Genomic DNA, 19,624 nt, shown 5'->3' on the forward strand with positions numbered 1-19,624 from the left:
AATGGCATTATTTCATTCTTTTTAATGGCTGAGTGATATCCCATTATATATAATGTACCACATCTTCATTCGTCTGGCAGTGGACATTTAAATCGCTTCCATGCCTTGGCTATTGTAAACAGCATTAGAATGAACACTGGGGTACATGTATCCTTTCAAACCACAGTTTTCTCTGGACATATACCCAGGAGTGGGATTGCAGGGTCATATGGTAGCTCTATTTTTAGTTTTTTAAGGAATCTTCTTACTGTTCTCCATAGTGACTGCACCAATTTACATTCCCACCAACAGTGTAGGAGTGTTTTCTTTTCTCCACACCCTCTCCATTACTTATTGCTTGTAAATTTTTTTACCGTACTGACTGGTATGAGGTGATATCTCACTGTAGTTTTGATTTGCATTTTTCTAATAATTAATGATGTTGAGCATCTTTTCAAGTGCCTCTTGGCCACCTGAACACACGCACACTTTTTATACTTGCAAAAATATTCTTCAATATTTATGGAGCACTAGACAACCACAGTGAAGTCTCCTACTTCTGATTCTTAAACTTATTACTTAGAAGTCCTTCATCTTGGCTCCATACAGGACCAGGTACATAATTTGCAGGCCCCACTGAAAAACGAAAATGCAGAGCCCCTTTTTCAAACATCATTAAGAATTTCAAGCCAGTAGAAATAGCAGAGCATTAAAACAAGCCCAAGATCCCTCTGAGCACAGAGCCTGTGTGGCTTCATGGGCACACTCTCATGAAGCCATCTCCGGTGCACGAGTCCCCAGATCAATCCCAAATGCCTCTAATGTTCTAGAGGCCACTCTGATTTAATTCTCAGCCCTCCCTGCTTCGGAAGTGGTGCCTCTTCTGGCTCTTTATACATAAGCTCTTAATTAGGCCCCAGTCTCTTTTGAAGAACTCACCTTAGAGGAGCAGTGTACAATTGTTCTGCCTATTCTTTTACTGCGGACACACTGCATGTGAAAAAGCTTGTTGTCTCCCACTCTCCCTCCATCCTCTCAGCTTGTCCAGAATCCATATACAGAGGAGGCTGCAGATCTAACATGAAACTCGGCAGTCAGGAAAGTCCCTATGGATCTGATAGGGAGCAGTTTCTAACAAGTCATGAGGTCCCTTCCTGCCAGCGTCCCTCCCCATGTGCCAGCAGCCAGCACCATGGGCATGCTGGGAAAACCTCCCACCCAAGTCTTTGCCCTGGGTCCAGAGTCTGTGCCCCATCCAGGTAATCGCTGAGAACAACGGAGGCTACACACAACAGAAGTTCCTTGTTTTCCAGGTACTGAGGGCCATAATCCTAACTCTAAACACTGGCAGCTCCTGAAATCAAGCAGAAAGCAGGGCAGAGGGGGAGCCTGGGGAGAGAATCCAACACCAGATTCTGTGGCCTGCAGGTCACACGCTGTGTGAAAGGAGCAGGGAGGAGATCTTTTGGTGGGCAGAGATTAAAAGCAATGAAGGGCAGATAGCGCAGGGGGTCAGGCCCAGGGTAAGTTTGGGGAGAGGCTCTGCAGAAGGGGGGTCGAACGTCAAGGAGGGGTCCAGAGCTGACTGCTAACCCCTCCCAAATTCAGGGGCCTGCGACAGCCACCCCAATACCTGAAGCCATGGCCAGTGGGGAAGACGAGCCAAGGAACTGTGCAGTGTGTGGGGACCAGGCTACAGGCTACCACTTCCATGCCCTGACTTGTGAGGGCTGCAAGGGTTTCTTCAGGTGAGAACCTCCTCAACACAAGCAACCTCCCAAACTGCCTGCCAGGCAGCCTTTAAGCCTTGGCATATGCCAGGGCTTGCCTGGCTACAGCACTCTTGCATCTTGGAACCTAACCACCCTGTAGCTAGCATGTGACACGCTGGCAACCTCAACACTGTATAAACATGTGGCAAAAGAACAGAGGGAGGCAGAGTGTGTGTCCTGTGGACACAGCCCTTTAGTCAGGTGTACTCACTACCTGCAAAATACCAAACTAGTCCAGTCTATAGAAAGTATAGACTCCTGACTGATTCTGTGCCCCATGGAAATGCTTGAGCTGTACTGTGTCCTCCCTACCCCTAGGGACTTCTGGACACAGCTCAGATTAGCCCATGTCACCGTAGATTCAGGATTTTAGTTCCCCAACCAGGGATTGAACCTGGGCCCTTGGCAGTGAAAGCATCGAGCGCTAACCACTGGACCACCATGGAATCCCCACCATGGAATCCCCACCATAGGTTCTCTGGGACCATATCACTGTAGCCCCTCACATACCCACCTGCTTGCTGCCATCCCTGACCCTCACAATGTCTGTCTCCACAGGCGAACAGTCAACAAAAGCACGAGTCTCACGTGCCCCTTCGCTGGAAGCTGTGAGGTCAACAAGGCCCAGAGGCGCCACTGCCCCGCCTGCAGGTGGCAGAAGTGCTTGGATGCTGGCATGAAGAAGGACAGTGAGTTGGCCCCCTACCATCCCAAGAATCTACTGTGTCCTCCCCTGACTATGCTTTGCCCTTGTTCCCACAGCATTATCCTCCACATGGAAGACAGAGTAAGCTTTTTGAAACGAGCCAGACAATGTCACTATCCTGCTCAAGATCTCCAAGGGCCCCTCATCTCTCTTATGGTCCATGGCCTCACAGTCCCATGTCTGCCATACCACCTCTCAGATTTTACTTCCTGCTTTTCCCCTTGCTCAATCCATCCCAGCCACACTGATGGCAATGCCATTCTCAAACACACCAAAGTACGCTCTCCTGGGGACGTACGTACTTATACTTGCACTTGCCATTCCCTCTACCAGAATGCTCTTTTCCTAGGTATTCTTATGGCTTGCTTCTTCTCCTCTGTCTCTCAAGTATAGTACCCGTTACTTAGTAACTACTCAATAATTGATTTAATTTTTTTCTCAGTGCCAAGTAATTAGGTTCAGCCCCCAGAAGACAATGTAGCTTGTAATAAACCTAAACTACCAGAAATCAGCTTGCCTAAGTACACTCAGCTGAAAACTGGAGAGTCAGTATTCACCAGACCCTTATTTCCTTTGTGACATCACATTACTTTTCATCATGGGGCAGTAGAAAAGAAACCACAGAAGTCAAAAAAAATCTTGAATGCAGTCTACATCATATAAGTATTTTGTGACCTTGGACCTGGAACTAGAATGTCAGCCTGTCTATGTTTCTGAAAAACATGGAAATCACACCTGCCCTCTCTACCCATAGGATTGTTTCACTCACTGAGACCTAACCTCAGAAGCTTTGAAATTATAAAGCTATTGCAACATAAGGTGATGTTTTTGGTATCACGAGCCCTCCGTCTTCAATATTCCCCCAGAAGCCAAACATCTCCTAATGCTTTCCCCACTTTATTGTCCATCCTTCCTTTCCCTCCCACAGTGCAGTTTTCTGCCAGTGTCCTATGGGTCAGAGAAAATGTTCAGGAATCCCCTACCACCTGGAGCCTCTGGGATTCCAGTCGAGCCCAAGGAAATGTCAGGAACTCCTCCCTCCTTGTGTCCATTGTGCAGTGTCCAAGGGCCCCAAGCCAGGGGCTGGCAGAGAGATGTGCTCTCTGCTGGTCTCAAGCTTTCTCACATCCCTTCCCCGGGCACAGTGATCCTATCAGCAGAAGCCCTGGCATTGCGGCGAGCAAGACAGGCCCAGCGACGGGCACAGCAAGCATCGATGCAGCTGAGTAAGGAGCAGAAGGAGCTAGTCCGGACACTCCTGGGGGCCCACTCTCGCCATGTGGGCACCATGTTTGACCAGTTTGTGCAGTTCAGGGTGAGCATTTATAGGATTCAAGATGAAATAAGATAAAAAGTGTGCCCAAGGAGGCTGGCCTGAGGGAGGGGACTGTGTGCCATGCCCTGATAGAGGATAGGACTTCTCCAGAATCCCAGCTGAGGCAGACTTCTCAGCCTGGAATCCTTCCAAGATAAAACTGTTGAGTTAGTCGCTTAGTCGTGTCTGATTCTTTGTGACCCCATGGACTGTAGCCCGCCAGGCTTCTCTGTCCGTGGGATTTCCCAGGCAAGAATATTGGAGTTGGTTGCCATTTCCTCCTCCACAGAATCTTCCCGACACAGGGATCAAACCTGGGTCTCCCGTACTGCAGGCAGATTCTTTACCGTTTGAGCCATCAGATAAGACTAGAGAAAACTAAAAGAGACCCCTAGGACTGGGGCCTCTCACTCAGGCTCTGATCTCTGCAGCCACCAGCTCATCTGTTCATCCATCACCAGCGCTTGCCCACCCTGGTCCCTGTACTGCCCCTGCTCATGCATTTCGCAGATGTCAACACTTTCATGGTACAGCAAATCATCAAGTTCACCAAGGATCTGCCCCTCTTTCGGTATGTGACCCCTCCCCATGCCTTTCAGGAAGAAATTGCTCTAGTAAATTATAATCCCACTCCATAAAATAAAAAAGTCACTAACCAAACTAACCCATCCCTCAGTCCTTTAAAGGAGTGGATCTTGAATTCTCAGCTTGGCTTTTAAGCATCTCAGTAAGAACTGGGGGTCCCTCTCCCTCTCTGAAGTTCAGCCTAAAGCGCAGGTCTCCTGCCTCTCACAGGTCCTTGCCCATGGAGGACCAGATCTCCCTTCTCAAGGGAGCAGCTATAGAGATCTGTCATATTGCACTCAACACCACTTTCTGTCTCCAAACACAAAACTTCCTCTGTGGGCCTCTTCGCTACACCATAGAAGATGCAGCCCAAGGTGAGACGGTGCTCGGGCAGCAGAGGGCATGCATCCCTTTGGCAGGGTATGTGGCGAGGTGACCCACAGGCTCCTAAGCCTAGTATCTCCAACAGTGGGGTTCCAGGAAGAGTTTTTGGAGTTCCTCTTTGGCTTCCATAGGACACTGCGCCGACTGCAGCTCCAGGAGCCTGAGTATGTGCTCATGGCTGCGATGGCCCTCTTCTCTCCTGGTAAGCATTCCCCCAAAGCCCAGAAACGTTCATTCTAGCACCTCTGCCCAAACTCCCAGCTCCCTCAATTCATCCATCCAGGGCTTGTGGTCTTCAAACCTGTGGAGTGGGTCTATCCCAGTCTTGGCTCTTCAGGCCACCCACAACCTCCCATCTTATCCTTCCTCACTCCCTATCTTACAGACCGGCCTGGAATAACCTGCAGGGAGGAGATTGATCAGTTGCAAGAGGAGATGGCGCTGACTCTGCAGAACTACATCCAAGGCCAGCAGCCACGACCCCGGGACCGGTATGGTGGGACTGGGCACGTGGAGGCTGTACGAAAGGGGTTGGGGTGAACTGAACTCAGGAAGAGCACTTTTACTGTCCTTTCCTTTGGAAAACCAGGGCCCCTGGGGATCTAGTCCTTCCCTCCCATTTCAGAGTTTCAGCATTCAAATTGCTCCTACTGCTGTTTCATCTCACTTTTTCCAGATCTTTTTATTCAGCAGAGATGCAAAGTGGTAGCTCACAGGCTCTGTGTAATAGCATTCCTGAGATTGATGACATCCATCACCTCACCAAGCCAACTTCTCCAGACTAAAGCAACCTCAAGAGTCTTGTTCACTCTGTTGGCCCTTCCCCTCCTCTCCATTGGCCCAATTCCTTTTTCATTCCCCTTGAAGTTATGGTCATTCAGTTTCATGGCCAAAGCCAGTCCCTGGTTCCACAGTCCATGAGCTAACCAGGCTCTGGGCACTCTCCACTTCTATTTTGCTTATTCCTCAGTGTGCCAGTTTGATCAGAAGAGGGTTATAATACCATAGAACACACCCACCTTCTAGAACCTGCTCTATGAGGCCAGATCCACACAGTTGAAGATCTGTCACTTGGCCCTCTGGGCTCTGGGTTCCAGAAAAACAGCATGGTGAGAGAAGTCAGTGTCACACAGAGCCCCCTTGGGAACTTGGTGTTCAGACCTAGCTTCACTGAGAGGCAATTCAGGGGGTCAGGGCCTCAGGACAAGACTCTTAGCTGCCTTATTTCTCTCCTCTTTCCCTGGTGACCACAAAGGTTTCTATATGCGAAGCTGCTGGGCCTGTTGGCTGATCTCCGAAGCATTCACGATGCATTTTGGTACCAAATCCAGAACATCCAGGGACTGTCCACCATGATGCCACTGCTCCAGGAGATCTGCAGCTGAGGCCCAATCTACCTCCTTCCCCAGCCCCATCTGGACACGTTGGACTGGAAAGGGGAGAATCCTGGGGCCAGAGGTTGGAGACAGTAAACAGGGAGCCCATCGGTTGCAAAGAAAGATTAAAGCAGTAACTGCCTCTTCATGCAGTAATAGGGAGAGTGAGGGGTGGCTGTGGGGACAAAGTTGTTCTCTGGAAGCACAGAAGATGGGGAAGGAGGAAGCCTCAGGGCTAAGAGGTAAAGAAGCTCCTTCCGGGAACAGGTGGGCCCCACTTTCTGAGGTCAAAGATTGAGCCCTTCAGCCCTTCTTTTCCCAGTTTGGGAAACTCTGGGATGGAACACAGAATGGGGAGTAAATCCCATGCAGATTTTTCTGCTCTGAAGAGAAAGAGGCTAGGAGCTTTAATCCACAGAGAAATAAAGGAGATGGGAGTGAGGAGAGAAAATTCAGCCAGACATACCCCTTAATTCTTCTCCCTAGTCCAGAGCCGTAAGAGCATGGGAAGGTGGTACTGGACTGATGGCAGAGGTGGGAGACTCAAACCACTGCCTCAGCAGCTGCCCCTGTGGCAGCACCAGTTCTGAGGAGGTTGTGGTCCTGTCCCCACTCTGCTCTTGGGACCCGGAGGTCACCCAGCAAGGTGAGCTCTGGAGAGGGCTCTGGCCCCAGGACACCTGGCTCAGAGGCTCCCGCTGTTGTGTGGACTGGCTCTGGGATGACCTCAGCCCACAGTGATGCTAAAGCCACAGTGGAATCTGTTGCGCCAGTGATTAAGGAAGGCTCCAAGTGCGAGGGTGACAGGCAGGGGGGGCATCTTCTTCTCCAGCACAGCACCCACACACCAGTTACTATCCACCAAGCCTGTTGGGGAAGAGAATACACACTATGCTATTTAACAGGGCTTGGAGAAAGGGGTCAGCGGATTTAAGGCAGCACTTCCCTCCCACTGCCCGCCCCAATCCCTCAGCACCTCAGAATATCATCTGAACAGTTCTCACCTCTAAATACCATGTTGGCCTGGGGCAGAGTCAGGTGGTAACCAAAGGAGAAGGTTGTGTCTTGTAGCCTTGTGTTTGCTTCAAACTCCACTCCAACCTGAACCTGAGAACAGTGGGCAAGGATGGGAGACGGATCTGTCTCGGTGAAGACAAGAGGAGTCCTGAGAGGGGACTGGCAGAATGAAGGCAAGCATGAAATGCACACGTGGTGTGGGCAGGAGAAACAGCAGGTCAGCAGGGCCTGTGGGGGTCCGCAGGGGCCTGCTGGGGGAAGGGCACGGGCTCAGCAGACTCACCTGCTCATTTGCCCTGTGGTAATAACTTGCATGGGCCCCACCTGATCCCACATTCAACGTAGCTACCCAGTGTACAGCTGTGAAAACCAAAGTAGAAGAGAAAAAGAGCGTTACCGCAGTAGAACACAGGCCGGCATCTCCAGCCAAGTCCAGAGTTGCCCTCCCCCTCACTGTTCTTCCTCACCCCATACCCGAGTACTTCCCAGCCAGTGTCAGGATGGCCCCCTCTTCGCCTGGCCGCCGGTGATAAACTAGCTCTCCTCCCAGCACCAGTCGATGCGTGAGGCTCTGCAGGAAGTGAGCGACCATGATCACTGCGGGGGAGTGGGGAGACCCGGAGTCAGTCATAGAGACAGGCCTGCTCTCCACGAGCAGGTGGGTGGCCAAGAGCCAAAGAACCCTGTGCCCATTCCTCACCTGATTCCCCAATGAGGTCTGGATTTCCTAGGGTCAGAGTGGCTGTGTAGTCATCTCCCCGATACTCGCCATCGAACTGCCAGGTCAGGAACTTGGCCTGCTGCGTCTAGATAGGGAGGGCAAGAAGTGAAAGCTCCCTCTCTCTTTACAATCACTGTTGCCTCTACGCCTGTCCCTCAGCCACCAGGGCAGAACACTCGAGAAGGAGAAAGAGGAAATGCCTCAGTGGATGAAGGCAGGAACCCCGGTCACCTGAAAGACAGCCTTGGCTCGGAGCCGCTCTGCCAAGAGGAGCAGGACCTGGGCGTTGAGGCTGCCACTGCTGTCCATATCTCCCACCACAGTGGGGAACACCTGTTGAAGAGTGTCCACAGTCAGTAACACGGAGAAGGGCACCCCTCAGCCTCAATCCAAACGTAGGATTTCTTTAACAGTACGCAGCACCCCCTAGTGGAATCACAAAGACAAACTCTCAACTCATCACACATAGGTTTCCCCACCTTCTCCCATTCAGAAGAAACACAGAGGACATACCCTGCCCATTCTTCCCCAGGACAAACACATTTCCTCCTCCTCTACACCTGAGTCCCAACTGGGCTGTAGGGGAGATAACCCAGGTGAGTAGAGCCCTCACCTCAGTGGGACTAAGTTGCCAGTCCCCTGCATAGGCCGCATGAAGATGATAGCCTGGCAAACCCAGAGCACTCATGTGCACAGTGTGAGCCACCTGAGGAAAGAGAAATCCATGGAGGAGATCGCATTCTTGCTCCATTTCAAGCCCCCATCCTACCCTTCATCTATTCCCCATCCGGCAGGTCTTTTAAGAAACCCAAACATTCCAATTTATACAGAGGGTCGCCAGATTAAAAGCAACAAGTCCCACAGGCAAAGGAAGTCAAAAGGGCCCCATATCCCTCCTCTTCTGTCCCATATAGCCTGGCTAAGGGGGCGCACGAAAGGAAAGGATAAGATCCAGGGACAGGCAGGAAGGAATAGTAAGGAAGGGACAGAGAAGTGGGAGCACCTGGAAATGGCTGCTCAGAACCTTGTTGACAACGAGCTTCACTCCCTCCATCTGTGCTGGGAATACATCTGAAGGGAGGGGAGGCGGAAGGGAAGGAATAAGCAGACAAGGAACCCCTACCCCCACGAAGTCGTCTCCCCTTTCAATCCCACAGAAGTGCTTTGGAGGAACTGACCTCCTCTCAAGTCCTGCACCAGGAAATGCTCCACTCCATGGGGGCGCCTGATCCTCCCTGAAGCTGCATGCCCCAGCTGTGATCTCCCCTTTTCTGTTCCCATCCCTGGACACCCAGCACTCAAGACCCCGCCCTTCTCTGCCCCTTCAACTTGAGACACCCAAATGCCTCGAGTGTCTTCTCACCTTTGCATAACCGGTGCAGCTCATCAAAGCTCCCAGGGTTGGGGAGAGGTTCCTCTCGACGGGGGCTCCGGCGGGGCAAAGCCCCCATAGGTGCCAGGCCTAGTGTGTTCCCCATTTCAGTAGAGAGGTCAGGGAGGGGCCGGGGTTCGCCTGGGAAAGGACGCTGTTGCTCCCTCTACCCTCCACGGGCCCCACCCCCCATTATCCGGCTCCCCAGTCCCAGAAACTTCCACATAGTCCGACGCTAGACCTGGAACAGGAAAAGTAGGGGGAGAGGGCACCGGTGGGGAGCTTGAACCCCAGGCACACTCCCATTGCATCTTTAATCCCGCTGTCACCCTTGTAACCTCCCCCACTCTCTAATCCTAGTCTCCACCACAGACTTTACCCAGCTTCCTAGTCTTTCTGCTCTTCATTCCTAGGCCACATGGCGAGGCTTGCAATGAGGCAACAACCCTTACCTTCTCATACCATCATGCTACCGCTTTCCCCCAGGCACACCCCGGTCATCTTGATGGGGGCAGCCATCTTGAGTGATGGCAGAACTGCGGCTTCACGCTGCACCCCCAGCGTGGTCATGGGCGCCATCTTGGAACCGGGCGAAAAAAAAGATTTCAGAGACCCAACCCTCCTTGATTGGGCTCCGCCCAAAGGATTTTTTTAAAAAAGAAAAGGCTGTTTGGCTGCCGAGCATTGGCCAATAGGAGAGGAGAACGCAAAGGCGTGGCCGACCTTACGTCCGGAGAGCTCCAACTCCGGCACTGCAGGGACAGGCGGTACTTGATTGGTTAGGTCCGTGCTACTGCTGCTAAGTTGCTTCAGTCGTGTCCGACTCTGTGCGACCCCATAGACGGCAGCTCACCAGACTCCCCCGTCCCTGGGATTCTCCAGGCAATCTACTCAAATAGATGGCGTTAGAGTGCCCTGCCTCTCCAAGTCGGGAAAAACCTTTTAGCTAACAAGACACTAAGAGGGAGCATCTTGGGGCCGGAGTCACTGAAGTTCCCTCCACTGTGTAGCCTGGAGACATATAGCCTGTGAAAGGTGGCCCAGGGAAGACTGAATACTTCTTTCGAACACTGATTCATATCTCTCCTAGGGGCCCCGCCCCCACCCAGACCCATACGAACCCCTGGGGACTCCACGTCTCAGTCCTTCACAGTACACAGTACACTCTCATATGAATTCCACTCATAGGTACAGCTCTTCGTAGGAAAAGGGACCCACCCTCCCTCCTGGAGGTCCAAACCTTTTAGTTTACCCTCTTGTCCTCTCTGTAGAAAGGGAATGGGTGTGAGAGTTTGGGGTAGAGGAGCAGGGGCTGCAACCTGAGTTCCAGCAGAAGTAGTCCCTGAAACACATGACCTCTGCAGTTGATCCTTCCTTCCCTGGTTCCCTAGGAAAGAAAGTGAAAAGTTTCCCTAGGCAGAGTTGGCAAATAAAATCGAGAAATACAGGCTCCTGCCCTCAAATGCACTCCACTCCAAAGCCAGGGACAAATCAATGGAGCGCCCCTTCAAGCACCAAGTGCTCCACAGGGGAATAGTATAAGATAGAATAAAATTTCTTAGGCTCTGGTCGCCTCCCCTACTAGCTCTCACGTCACCACTCCCATCTCTCAGGAAGAGGTCAAAGGATGAAAGATACAAATACTTGTGATCTCTATTTAGCTGATTTCACCCAAAGGCCTCGGGCCTGGGGAGTGCATCTCTGTCCTCCCTCACAATCAGGACAGGGACAAGGGCCAGGACCTTGGTCGGAGGGATGTTATGGCCCCTGCTGACTTGTATTGGCTGACCACTGCCTGGAACTGATAAGGGGATCGAATGCCCAGAGACCTTCAACCTTTATCCTGCCAGAGCACGCCAGTGATGGGGGTGGGGGGGTGGGGGGAGGTGGGTTGGGTGGGCAGCAGCTGCTTTCTGAATTTGTTTTATTGGGGGTGGGCTGTGCTTGCTGATCTGCACTCAGGAAGGTCATTCTAGTTCTAGTGTTTTCTCCCCCATCTCATTCATTACACATTAACTCAAAAAAGTACAGAGTCGATCACACCTGACCTCTGGCCCTAATCCTCATTCTCCTAACCTGCATTCCCCTCATCCCTGTCCCTGATTTTATCGCTTTTTTTCTGTCCCCCAGTACCTCTCTGCCAAGTTTCAGTGAATGGGGGTAGGGTTGGGAGATGAAATTTACCCATAATGATACAAAGATACCAAGGGCTGAGGTCGTCAGATCTGATACATCAAAGTTTTCCAGGAAAAAAGAGAAAGAAACCCTAGAAGTCCTGCTTACTGAAGGATTCAGATCCAAGGACTACTGGTCCCAGGCCCCAAAGGAATGAGTCTTGAATAGGACTAAAACGTATCCCCTTGGCATCCATTAAGGCCCTCCCTCCGACCCCATCACCAGGCTCTCCTATATGCTGGCCTTTCCTCCCCTAACTTCTCTAACTTGTTTACTCCAGCATGGTCCCTGCCCCACTGGACTCCTCCAAAGTCCTTATCACCTGACGGGGTGGAGTGGGGAAGCACAGAGATATATAGCCCCTGCCTCCTCGGCCAGGCCAGACACAGAAGGTGAGGACAGCATCCCTGACCAGGTACAGTAAGGGAGTAAGAGGCGAGGGTGGTGTCCGCAGACTTCAGGTAGAACAGGAGGGAGCCGGGTTGGAGTGGACGTGTCGGGAGCAGGTCGCAGGGGAAGGGGGAAGCCCATGCAGCGTCAGTGACCTCCCCTGCCCCCGACTGTTCGCAGGCCACTTTCCCTGCCGTTAACACCATGAAGCTGCTTGCATTGACTGTGCTGCTCCTGACCATCTGTGGCCTTGAAGGTGGGTGTGAGCTGAAGAGGGGTCCCAAGGAGGAGAAGGTGCCCCACTGTCTGTGCTCCTGTGCCCAGGTCTGGCAACCAGAGAGCTTAAAAGGAAAATCATCCCCTCTCTAAAGCCCAGAAAACCCATCCAAAGACCTGGAGTTGGATACCTGTTTGGGGAGAGGGCTGAGAGCTGAGGCTGAATACTGGCAGAGATGTGGGACTCATTGTTGAGGGCTCAACTGAGAGTGTGTGTGTGTGTGTTTCTGTGTATGTACAGGGGCTCTGGTTCGGAGACAGGCCGAGGAGCCGAATCTGCAGAGGCTGGTCTCTCAGTACTTCCAGACTGTGGCCGACTATGGCAAAGACCTCATGGAGAAGGCCAAGGGCTCAGAGCTTCAAACCCAAGCCAAGTAAGTCTCAGCAAAGGGGTTCAGGGACCAGGGGGCTATGGAGAGCAAGAGGCGAAGTTCAGAGATCCCACAGGGCACTGAGCTCAGGGGTGGGGGGCTAGGGAGGATGAGGTTTAATTGTAGAGGAAATGCCATCATCACCCTACAGATCCCTCAGACCTCCTCGACAGGGAGGGGCAGCAGGAACTGGGCTTCGAATTTCCCTCTCGGTTCCTCTGCCCAGTTGAGAGCTCGCCTCCCCTCCTAGGAGCTTCACCGTGCCAGGACAGACCAGGCACTAGGGTTTGGGGCCTTGGGTCTCACCTCCCACCACAAGAAGGCCAGTACCCGTCCCTCACCCTCATTTCTAACCCCTCACGTTGCCAGGGCCTACTTTGAGAAGACGCAGGAGGAACTGACGCCCCTGTTCAAGAAGGCTGGGACTGACCTGCTTAACTTCTTGAGCAGTTTTATAGACCCCAAAAAGCAGCCTGCCGCCCGCTGAGGTGTGCAGACCCGGGCCTCCCACCCCTCGTTCGTCCCTGGAACACCCACTGGCCAGGCCTGAGACTCCTCTCCCTACCCACTCCTTGTTTTCTACAATAAACTTTGCAGGAATTAAGTTGTGAGCCTGGTCTGTTTTGGGGAACCAGGAGAAATAAGGGTTGTGGGGGAAGAGCGGGACGAAGAACAAAGAGAAATCTGCTTCTAACAGGAAAGGGGTTTTGGTGTGAAGGGGTGGAGAAAGTGTTGACGAGACCAGTGATGGAAATGACAGAGTGGGAGGCGCTGGTGACTCTTCTCCAAACCCAGGGAATCTTTTTACAGGCCTGGGAACGCCCTAGAGAGACTTTGCCTTGGACATGGTACCTTGAAAGGCATGAAAGATTCATACTCTGAATCCCTAGACTCCTAGAGGTCATGGGAAATGAGAGCACCCCTCAGAATTTCCTCTACCACACTATGAAGAGGAGAAAGCTTCCCCAAATGAGCCCAGAGGTGTCACCCAAGGCCCCTCCCCTCCATTCTGAGCCAGGGGACACTGTGCTTCTCCCCTGAAAAGAAAGTGAAAGTCCCTCAGTCATGTGCAACTCTTTAATTCTCCAGGCCAGAATACTGGAGTGGGTAGCCATTTTCTTCTCCAGGGGATCTTCTCTACCCAGGGATTGAATTGAGGTCTTCTGCATTGCAGGCAGATTCTTTACCAGCTGAGCCACCAGAGCAGCTTTCCCTGGAGGTGCTCTAATCCTTCCATTTAAAACCTCTCACCTAGACCCCTGTCTGCAGAACACTCATTCCAAGTATCTCCCCCACTATTGAAAGTGTTAGTCACTCAGTCATGTTCAACTGTTTGTGATCCCATGGACTGTAGCCCACCAGGCTCCTCTGTTCATGGGGTTCTCCAGGCAAGAATACTGGAGTGGGTAGCCTTTCCCTTCTCCAGGGGATCTTCCTGACTTAGGGATCAAAGCCAGACCTCCTGCACTACAGACGATTCTTTACTGTCTGAGCCACCAGGGAAGCCCCTCCCTTACCATTATCTGGGTGCTGTTCATAGAACTGACCTAAATTCTGGTGGCTATCTTAGAGCCTAGAACTAGCAGACATGATAGCCAGTTAAAGGCCCGGTAGTTCTCCAACTTAGTGGACATGTAGGACTTGAGAAATTCTGGTAGCTGTGATCCCTGGCTTAAATCAAAATGGAATGTAAGTCAGTCTGGATTGATGCAGGAGATTCACAATCCCCAAATGGGATAAATGGGCATTTCCAATAAAAGTTGGTTTACACTTTATCTTTAAAATATTTACTTCCCTACCCTAACTCATTCTTCATATCTCATCTGAAACCACCTTTTCCCAAGACATCAGAAATGGCTCCAATTTCTTCTGTATACTTTTTAAGACTTTTATTTTATATTGGAGTATAGTTGATTAACAATGTTGTGTTTCAAGCACATAGCAGGGTAATTCGGTTATACATATTCCATGTATCTGTTCTTTTCCAAATTATTTTCCCACTTAGGTTTTTACAGAGTATTGAACAGAGTTCTCTGTACTATACAGTAGGTCCTTGTTGGTTATCTATTTTAAATATAGCAGTGTGTATATCTCCATCCCAAACTCCCAATCTATCTCTGTCCCCCCTTCTGTATATTAATCAACCTCTTCAGTCTGGCCTTCTAGCCCCTTACCACTCAAAATTACTATTTCCCCTTTCTTTCTCAGTATCGTTTTTTTTTTTTTTTTTGCCCCCCGCGTGTGGCCAAACATGCAGGGACAGAGATATGTCCCTCACTTGCAAGATGACCTTGGACAGGTTAATTAACTTCCAAGAGCCTGAATTTCCTCACAGGGCTAATGAGTGGATCAAATGGTACAAGCTGGAAACATACTGAAAAGTGTCAGTCACCATGCAGTGCAAAGTACTGTCCAGCACGGGGTGGGGGTAGGGGGGAGATGGGGGTAAGCCTGGAGACCTGGACCCATTTGCGCAGGCCTGCGGGATCAGAGGTAGGACTGACATCAGATGGGACTCAGATACTGCCACAGAGTCCTGCCTAGAAACAGGACCGGCGCTGACAAGGGGCCTCCCTTCACCACCCACCCACGCGCTCAGAGGAGCTGGCCTCCGACCTGGACCCGACTTGTTCCCCTTCACCTTATTTGCTTGCCTGCTCAGTTGTGTCCGACTCTGTGACCCCTGAACTGTTGCCTTCCACGCTCCTCTGTCCACGGGATTTTTCGTGCAAGAACACTCGAGTGCGTTGTCGTCTCCTCCCCCACGGCATCTTCCTGGGCCAGAGATCAACTCCAGATCCCTGTGCCTCCTGCTTTAGCAGGTAGATTCTTTTCCACTGTGCCACCTAGCATGCCCTCCCCTTTGCCTTACCCTCCTCCAACCCCAACCTGGCCGCCTGAGGTCCATCTTACCCCAGAATCCACAGAAAACATCTTCCACTAAACCTTCCATTGGGAGTCTCACACAAGCGTCTGTCACACCGTCCCTTCTGCACGCTTGGCTTTCCAGCTCTGCTATTGCCCATATGCATGTGTATTATGAGATGTGCTTACTCTCCTCCACGTAGCCCACTCTGATTTGGATTGGTGACTATCTGGGGTTGGACAGCCAGGCTTGCCTGCAGCTCAACCTTGTTCCCGTTGTCAGGCACGGAGGGCCAGGCTGGGTGAGAAAGTCATTTCTTGGGTTTGACTGTTCTGAATGTGCCTAGACTGCCAACACATTACTCCTTGCTCCAGCTCCATGTTAGAGAACCTGGGGGTCAGGAGTTTCTTCCTTCCCCCAGTCACAGTCAGCATTCATCCCTCAATCAAGTAAAACAACCCTGACGTCTATTAGACTATGAGCTCTGGCAGGTCAGGAACCAAGTTTGCCTTACTCGAAATGGTATCTTCAGTATCCAGCCTAGGCTAGCAGAGGCTAAATAAATATCTTAAATGAATGAATGAATGGAGTCCAGTCTATGGTGTCTTTATTGATGTTAGTCCCTTCCCACTGTTCAGTAGGACCTGGGGATGGGGAAGAGGGGAAGGGTGGCATAAAGGGGTGAGACTAGAATATAAACATCAATGAAGGGCATCTGAGGTCTTTGACAAGGAGGAGGAATCACTGGTGATTATTAATGGGGGGCAGAGGATCATTACAGGGGTAGGGCCAACTGGCATTAACGGTGGGGAGGCATATGTGATGCCAACCACAGGGCTGGGAGGAGACTGTTAGAAGGAAGCGACAAAGGGCGTCTGTTCTAAAGCTACTGTGGCGGCTTCTCATGCTTCAGGGTCTCATAAGTCTCCTGGGTCCGGGTGCTCAGGCCCTGGAGACAGAGGTCAAAGGACAATCAGGAGCTTGAGCCCATCACTGGGCCTCCTAGCCACCCCCACAGGCTCCACCCCTTCCAAAGGTCACTCAAAAGCCCACCCTCTTCTGCTGACTTCCTGGACAGGGAGTCCAGGTCGGGGTGGGGAGGCAGGTTCCCTTACCGTGTAAATGCCATCTGATTTCTGTGGAGGCAAAAGGGGCAAAGCATTAGAGACCGACGTGTCCCACAGGACCCCTCAACATCTTGCCCTCCCAGGGAGGTATTTGGCCAGGGGTGACTGGCTCCCTCAGGCCACTCGGGCACGAATGCACATGTGCCCATAACACTGCCAACACACATGTATACACAATTCAACTCTCTCCTGTACTCATCGTCATTCTGCCCTGGACTCTTCCTCGTCGCCTGCTGAATATTTCACTTGTGACTTGGCTAGCTGGCAGGGTGGGTAGGATGAGGTGGGAGGGGGTCTCTGAAGCTAAACAGATCAGCACCTGAGGCCCATGCTCCCCCACAGAGACCACAGACCCCAAGGCTAAAACCCCAGAAGGCTGAGAGTCTGAGACATTGCTGACGCCCCTTTGAGGGTGGGTTCATACCTCACTGGCGGTAGCTGCCTTTCGCACCTGCAGCTGGAGTAAAGGAAAGTCATTAGCAAAGGTGAAGTTAATTGGCCCAGCGCCCCCTCCAGACTTCATGCGGGAACTTCAAACCCCCTTTTCCCCTTGCCTTGAAGCCATGCTGCCACCAACCTCCCACTTCTCCTTCCAGCCCTCAGCCCACCCTGCCCCTGCCTTACCTTGAGTCGGCAGTAGAGCAGGGTGAGGACAATGCCGTAGAGAAACAGGATGGCATCCAGGATATAGCAGAGCTGAGGCTCTGCCAGGGCCGCTGAAGGTAGAGAGCGCACGCATCAGGTCAGGGGCAGCGGGGCAGAGCTGGTGCTCAGAGGAGAGAAGGGGAGGGCTCTGGGAGGTCGGACGGGGCCTGAAGGAGCACCCTCCAAGGGAAGCAACTTCATCTTCCTCTCTGGATTCCTATTTCTCTTACCTCTGTTTTCTCCTTCACCACAGGGTAGGGGTAAGACAGGAGTGTGAAGGGGTCTGTTGTGATGCAACTTATAGTTTCTGAGAGTTGAGAGCCTTCCCCTTTTAGCCCCCAACCAACTTTTTAGCACCGTGGGTTCCTCAGGCACCACTGAGCACTTCATAGCCCTCAAGGGACCCATTTGTGTTCACTGGGCTGAAAACCTCAGCCCAGAGGGGTAAAGCGAGGGGAGGCAGTGACAAATTTCAGCAAAGAAACCACAGGGGTGTCTTTGCTAAGTCCTGTGACCTGTGGCTGAGGGCTGGACAGGAAGGATGTGAGCTGAGGAAGGGAGGGAAGGCAATCACTCACTCTATTATTGGTCATCTAGCCTCAGCCACATTGCTTTCCCCCTCACCACCAAATCCTGAGACACTGAAATATGTCAAAACAAGCTGCCTGCTTTCCTTGGCCTTAGGGATACCGATGGCTCTACACACAAGGTTGAGCGAGTGTCTCAGCCCAGGCTCAGGGGAATGACTACAAGCTGTATGGATTCCGGCTCCGGGTACCCTCCCCTGTTACTCACTCTGGGCCACTGAGAGAGGAAGTTTGGTGCGATGAAAAAAATCAAATAAAGTCTGAGCTCCAGCCTCTATCAGCTCCGACCTCTATCAGAAGAGCTCGTGAGCATGTGATATATCAGTTAAGTGCGTTTTATGCTGTGATGTTCTTTCGCACACAGTATTGCATAAATCTCAAAACTACCCCTCGAGGGAAACATCATCGCCATTTTGTAGATGATGAAACCAAGGCCAAGAAAAGTAGTTCTTTAGGGCCACAGAGTTAAGTGACAGAACTTGAATTCAAGCCCAGGTTTTCCACTTTTACAGCTTGCACCCTCTCTTTTATGCCTCAGTGGCCCTACTACCTCATCTTATGGCAGCAGACTGGCCCCGCACTTAGACCTTCCCTCTGCCTTCATGGCTGGGCTGGTGGAAGTCCATCCCACTCCATCTTTTTTAATTTCCCCACTTCCCTTAAGTTTCACTAACCTCTTCCTCCCTGAACCCCAGCTGTGACTATCCCGTCTCCAAAAAACAGACAACTCCAAGAGAGCAAACAGTGGGAGATCAGAGAATGACGGAGCCTCAGAACTACAGAGACCTTCCTTTTCTGCCTCAGTATTTCTCAGCTGATGCTCCCAGCTCTCCAGACCTCAGCATCATGTGCTGCGTGCCCTCATTCCAGCTGTGCCTTAGTGAAAACCCCTTAGAGGCAGCAATGGTGTCTAACTATCCTTGCCTCACCCCTAAACACAAGGACAGGCCCCTGCCTTCCTAAAGGGGGCTTTATAATTGTTATTTAACCAGCTAGAGATCAGTTCCCAATGGACAAGACCAAATGCACCCCACAGAAAATGCTCATCAGGGGAAATGGACGCTTTCCCCCAGACCAGCTCTTCACGTCACAGAACCACTCCTCTGCCAAACTGAAGCCTTATGTGTGTATTAGCCCTGAAAAAATAAGAAGGGGACAAGAGGCAACAATTCCTGTGCCCTGATGGGGATGGGATGGGACCAGCCTCAGGGTCTCTGTGTCCACCCGCCCCACGCCGGCCTTCCTCCGTCTGTTCCTGCCTTGTCCCTCAGACACATGCCCTTGGTTCCCACCCTGGAGCCCCGCTCCAAACCCTCACCAAACCCTCTTACCTGCTTGTTCAACCAAAAGGAGTAAGAGCAGGAGCACTGCCGGGATCATCCTGGGCAGGGGCTGAGGGGCCGAGAGCTGAGGATCTGCCGCTCTGCTGGCACCGCGCAGCTGTGCTGTGAGCAGCTCCCTGACCACAGAGTTCCCCCCTTCCTGCCACGCCTTCCTCCGAGCTCTGGCCCCTTCCCCTTCCTGCAAGAGAAAACGAGCAGCTCCCGGAAGGGCCATCTAAGGAAGGGAGCTAGGAGATCTGAACTCTCATGCCTCCGTCCTCCAGTGACCAAGCCCCTGTCACCCATGGAAAGAGGGGTCGCCGTGCTTGGGAAAGGCTATCTAAACCCACCGTCTCACTCCAGCCCTGTTCGGAGACAGAACAGTGATAAGCTGCCCCTCAAGATTCTCTATGACCCCACGATAACCCTTCTCTCCCATCTGGAACTCTGTACCCAGGCTTGACTTGAGTTTATCAATTAGTGCGGGCAGCAAGGTTTGGGCAGGGGGGAAGTGAGGGGAAAAGAGGAAATGGGGAATGCAGAAGTGGAACAAGAGTCAGAAACGGGGGTGGAGATGAACAGGAAAAACTGCCAAGGACTGAGTCTAACAGAGAAGTAGGTGCTTAACAAACATCCTAAGTTTCTCTTTAAAGTGA

General features: G+C 51.8%; 4 protein-coding genes across 5 annotated transcripts; 2 read left to right on the top strand and 2 right to left on the bottom strand.

The window, feature by feature from the left end:
- Positions 1-1,252: 1,252 nt before the first annotated feature.
- Positions 1,253-7,221, top strand: NR1I3 (nuclear receptor subfamily 1 group I member 3). Of its 2 annotated transcripts, none has more exons than XM_068965922.1 (9): positions 1,253-1,292; positions 1,588-1,727; positions 2,310-2,440; positions 3,603-3,772; positions 4,204-4,343; positions 4,568-4,713; positions 4,809-4,925; positions 5,109-5,214; positions 5,979-7,221. In XM_068965922.1, exons 2-9 carry the CDS (start codon positions 1,621-1,623, stop codon positions 6,106-6,108), a joined length of 1,047 nt encoding a protein of 348 aa, XP_068822023.1. In that variant the 5' UTR covers positions 1,253-1,292; positions 1,588-1,620; the 3' UTR covers positions 6,109-7,221. The 2 variants fall into 2 exon arrangements, with proteins under 2 accessions (XP_068822023.1, XP_068822024.1); XM_068965923.1 differs by having other exon boundaries at positions 3,618-3,772.
- On the bottom strand, positions 5,429-10,285 carry TOMM40L (translocase of outer mitochondrial membrane 40 like). The gene is made up of 11 exons (XM_068965924.1): positions 9,933-10,285; positions 9,662-9,788; positions 9,201-9,450; positions 8,841-8,908; positions 8,451-8,543; positions 8,069-8,170; positions 7,817-7,922; positions 7,591-7,713; positions 7,400-7,476; positions 7,104-7,206; positions 5,429-6,966 (listed from the first exon to the last, which is right to left on the bottom strand). Exons 3-11 carry the CDS (start codon positions 9,313-9,315, stop codon positions 6,827-6,829), a joined length of 927 nt encoding a protein of 308 aa, XP_068822025.1. The 5' UTR covers positions 9,316-9,450; positions 9,662-9,788; positions 9,933-10,285; the 3' UTR covers positions 5,429-6,826.
- Positions 10,286-11,729: 1,444 nt separating this feature from the next.
- APOA2 (apolipoprotein A2) lies at positions 11,730-13,018 on the top strand. The gene is made up of 4 exons (XM_068965926.1): positions 11,730-11,799; positions 11,955-12,030; positions 12,292-12,424; positions 12,791-13,018. The coding sequence occupies exons 2-4, from the start codon at positions 11,979-11,981 to the stop codon at positions 12,906-12,908; spliced, it is 303 nt and encodes a 100-aa protein (XP_068822027.1). The 5' UTR covers positions 11,730-11,799; positions 11,955-11,978; the 3' UTR covers positions 12,909-13,018.
- Positions 13,019-15,903: 2,885 nt separating this feature from the next.
- Positions 15,904-19,383, bottom strand: FCER1G (Fc epsilon receptor Ig). Its single transcript, XM_068965940.1, has 5 exons — positions 18,978-19,383; positions 17,039-17,130; positions 16,839-16,871; positions 16,403-16,423; positions 15,904-16,236 (listed from the first exon to the last, which is right to left on the bottom strand). The coding sequence occupies exons 1-5, from the start codon at positions 19,201-19,203 to the stop codon at positions 16,174-16,176; spliced, it is 435 nt and encodes a 144-aa protein (XP_068822041.1). The 5' UTR covers positions 19,204-19,383; the 3' UTR covers positions 15,904-16,173.
- Between the last annotated feature and the right edge of the window lie 241 nt (positions 19,384-19,624).

The sequence above is a fragment of the Capricornis sumatraensis genome, chromosome 2 (assembly GCF_032405125.1).
Source record: "Capricornis sumatraensis isolate serow.1 chromosome 2, serow.2, whole genome shotgun sequence".
Taxonomy (NCBI): Eukaryota; Metazoa; Chordata; class Mammalia; order Artiodactyla; family Bovidae; genus Capricornis; species Capricornis sumatraensis.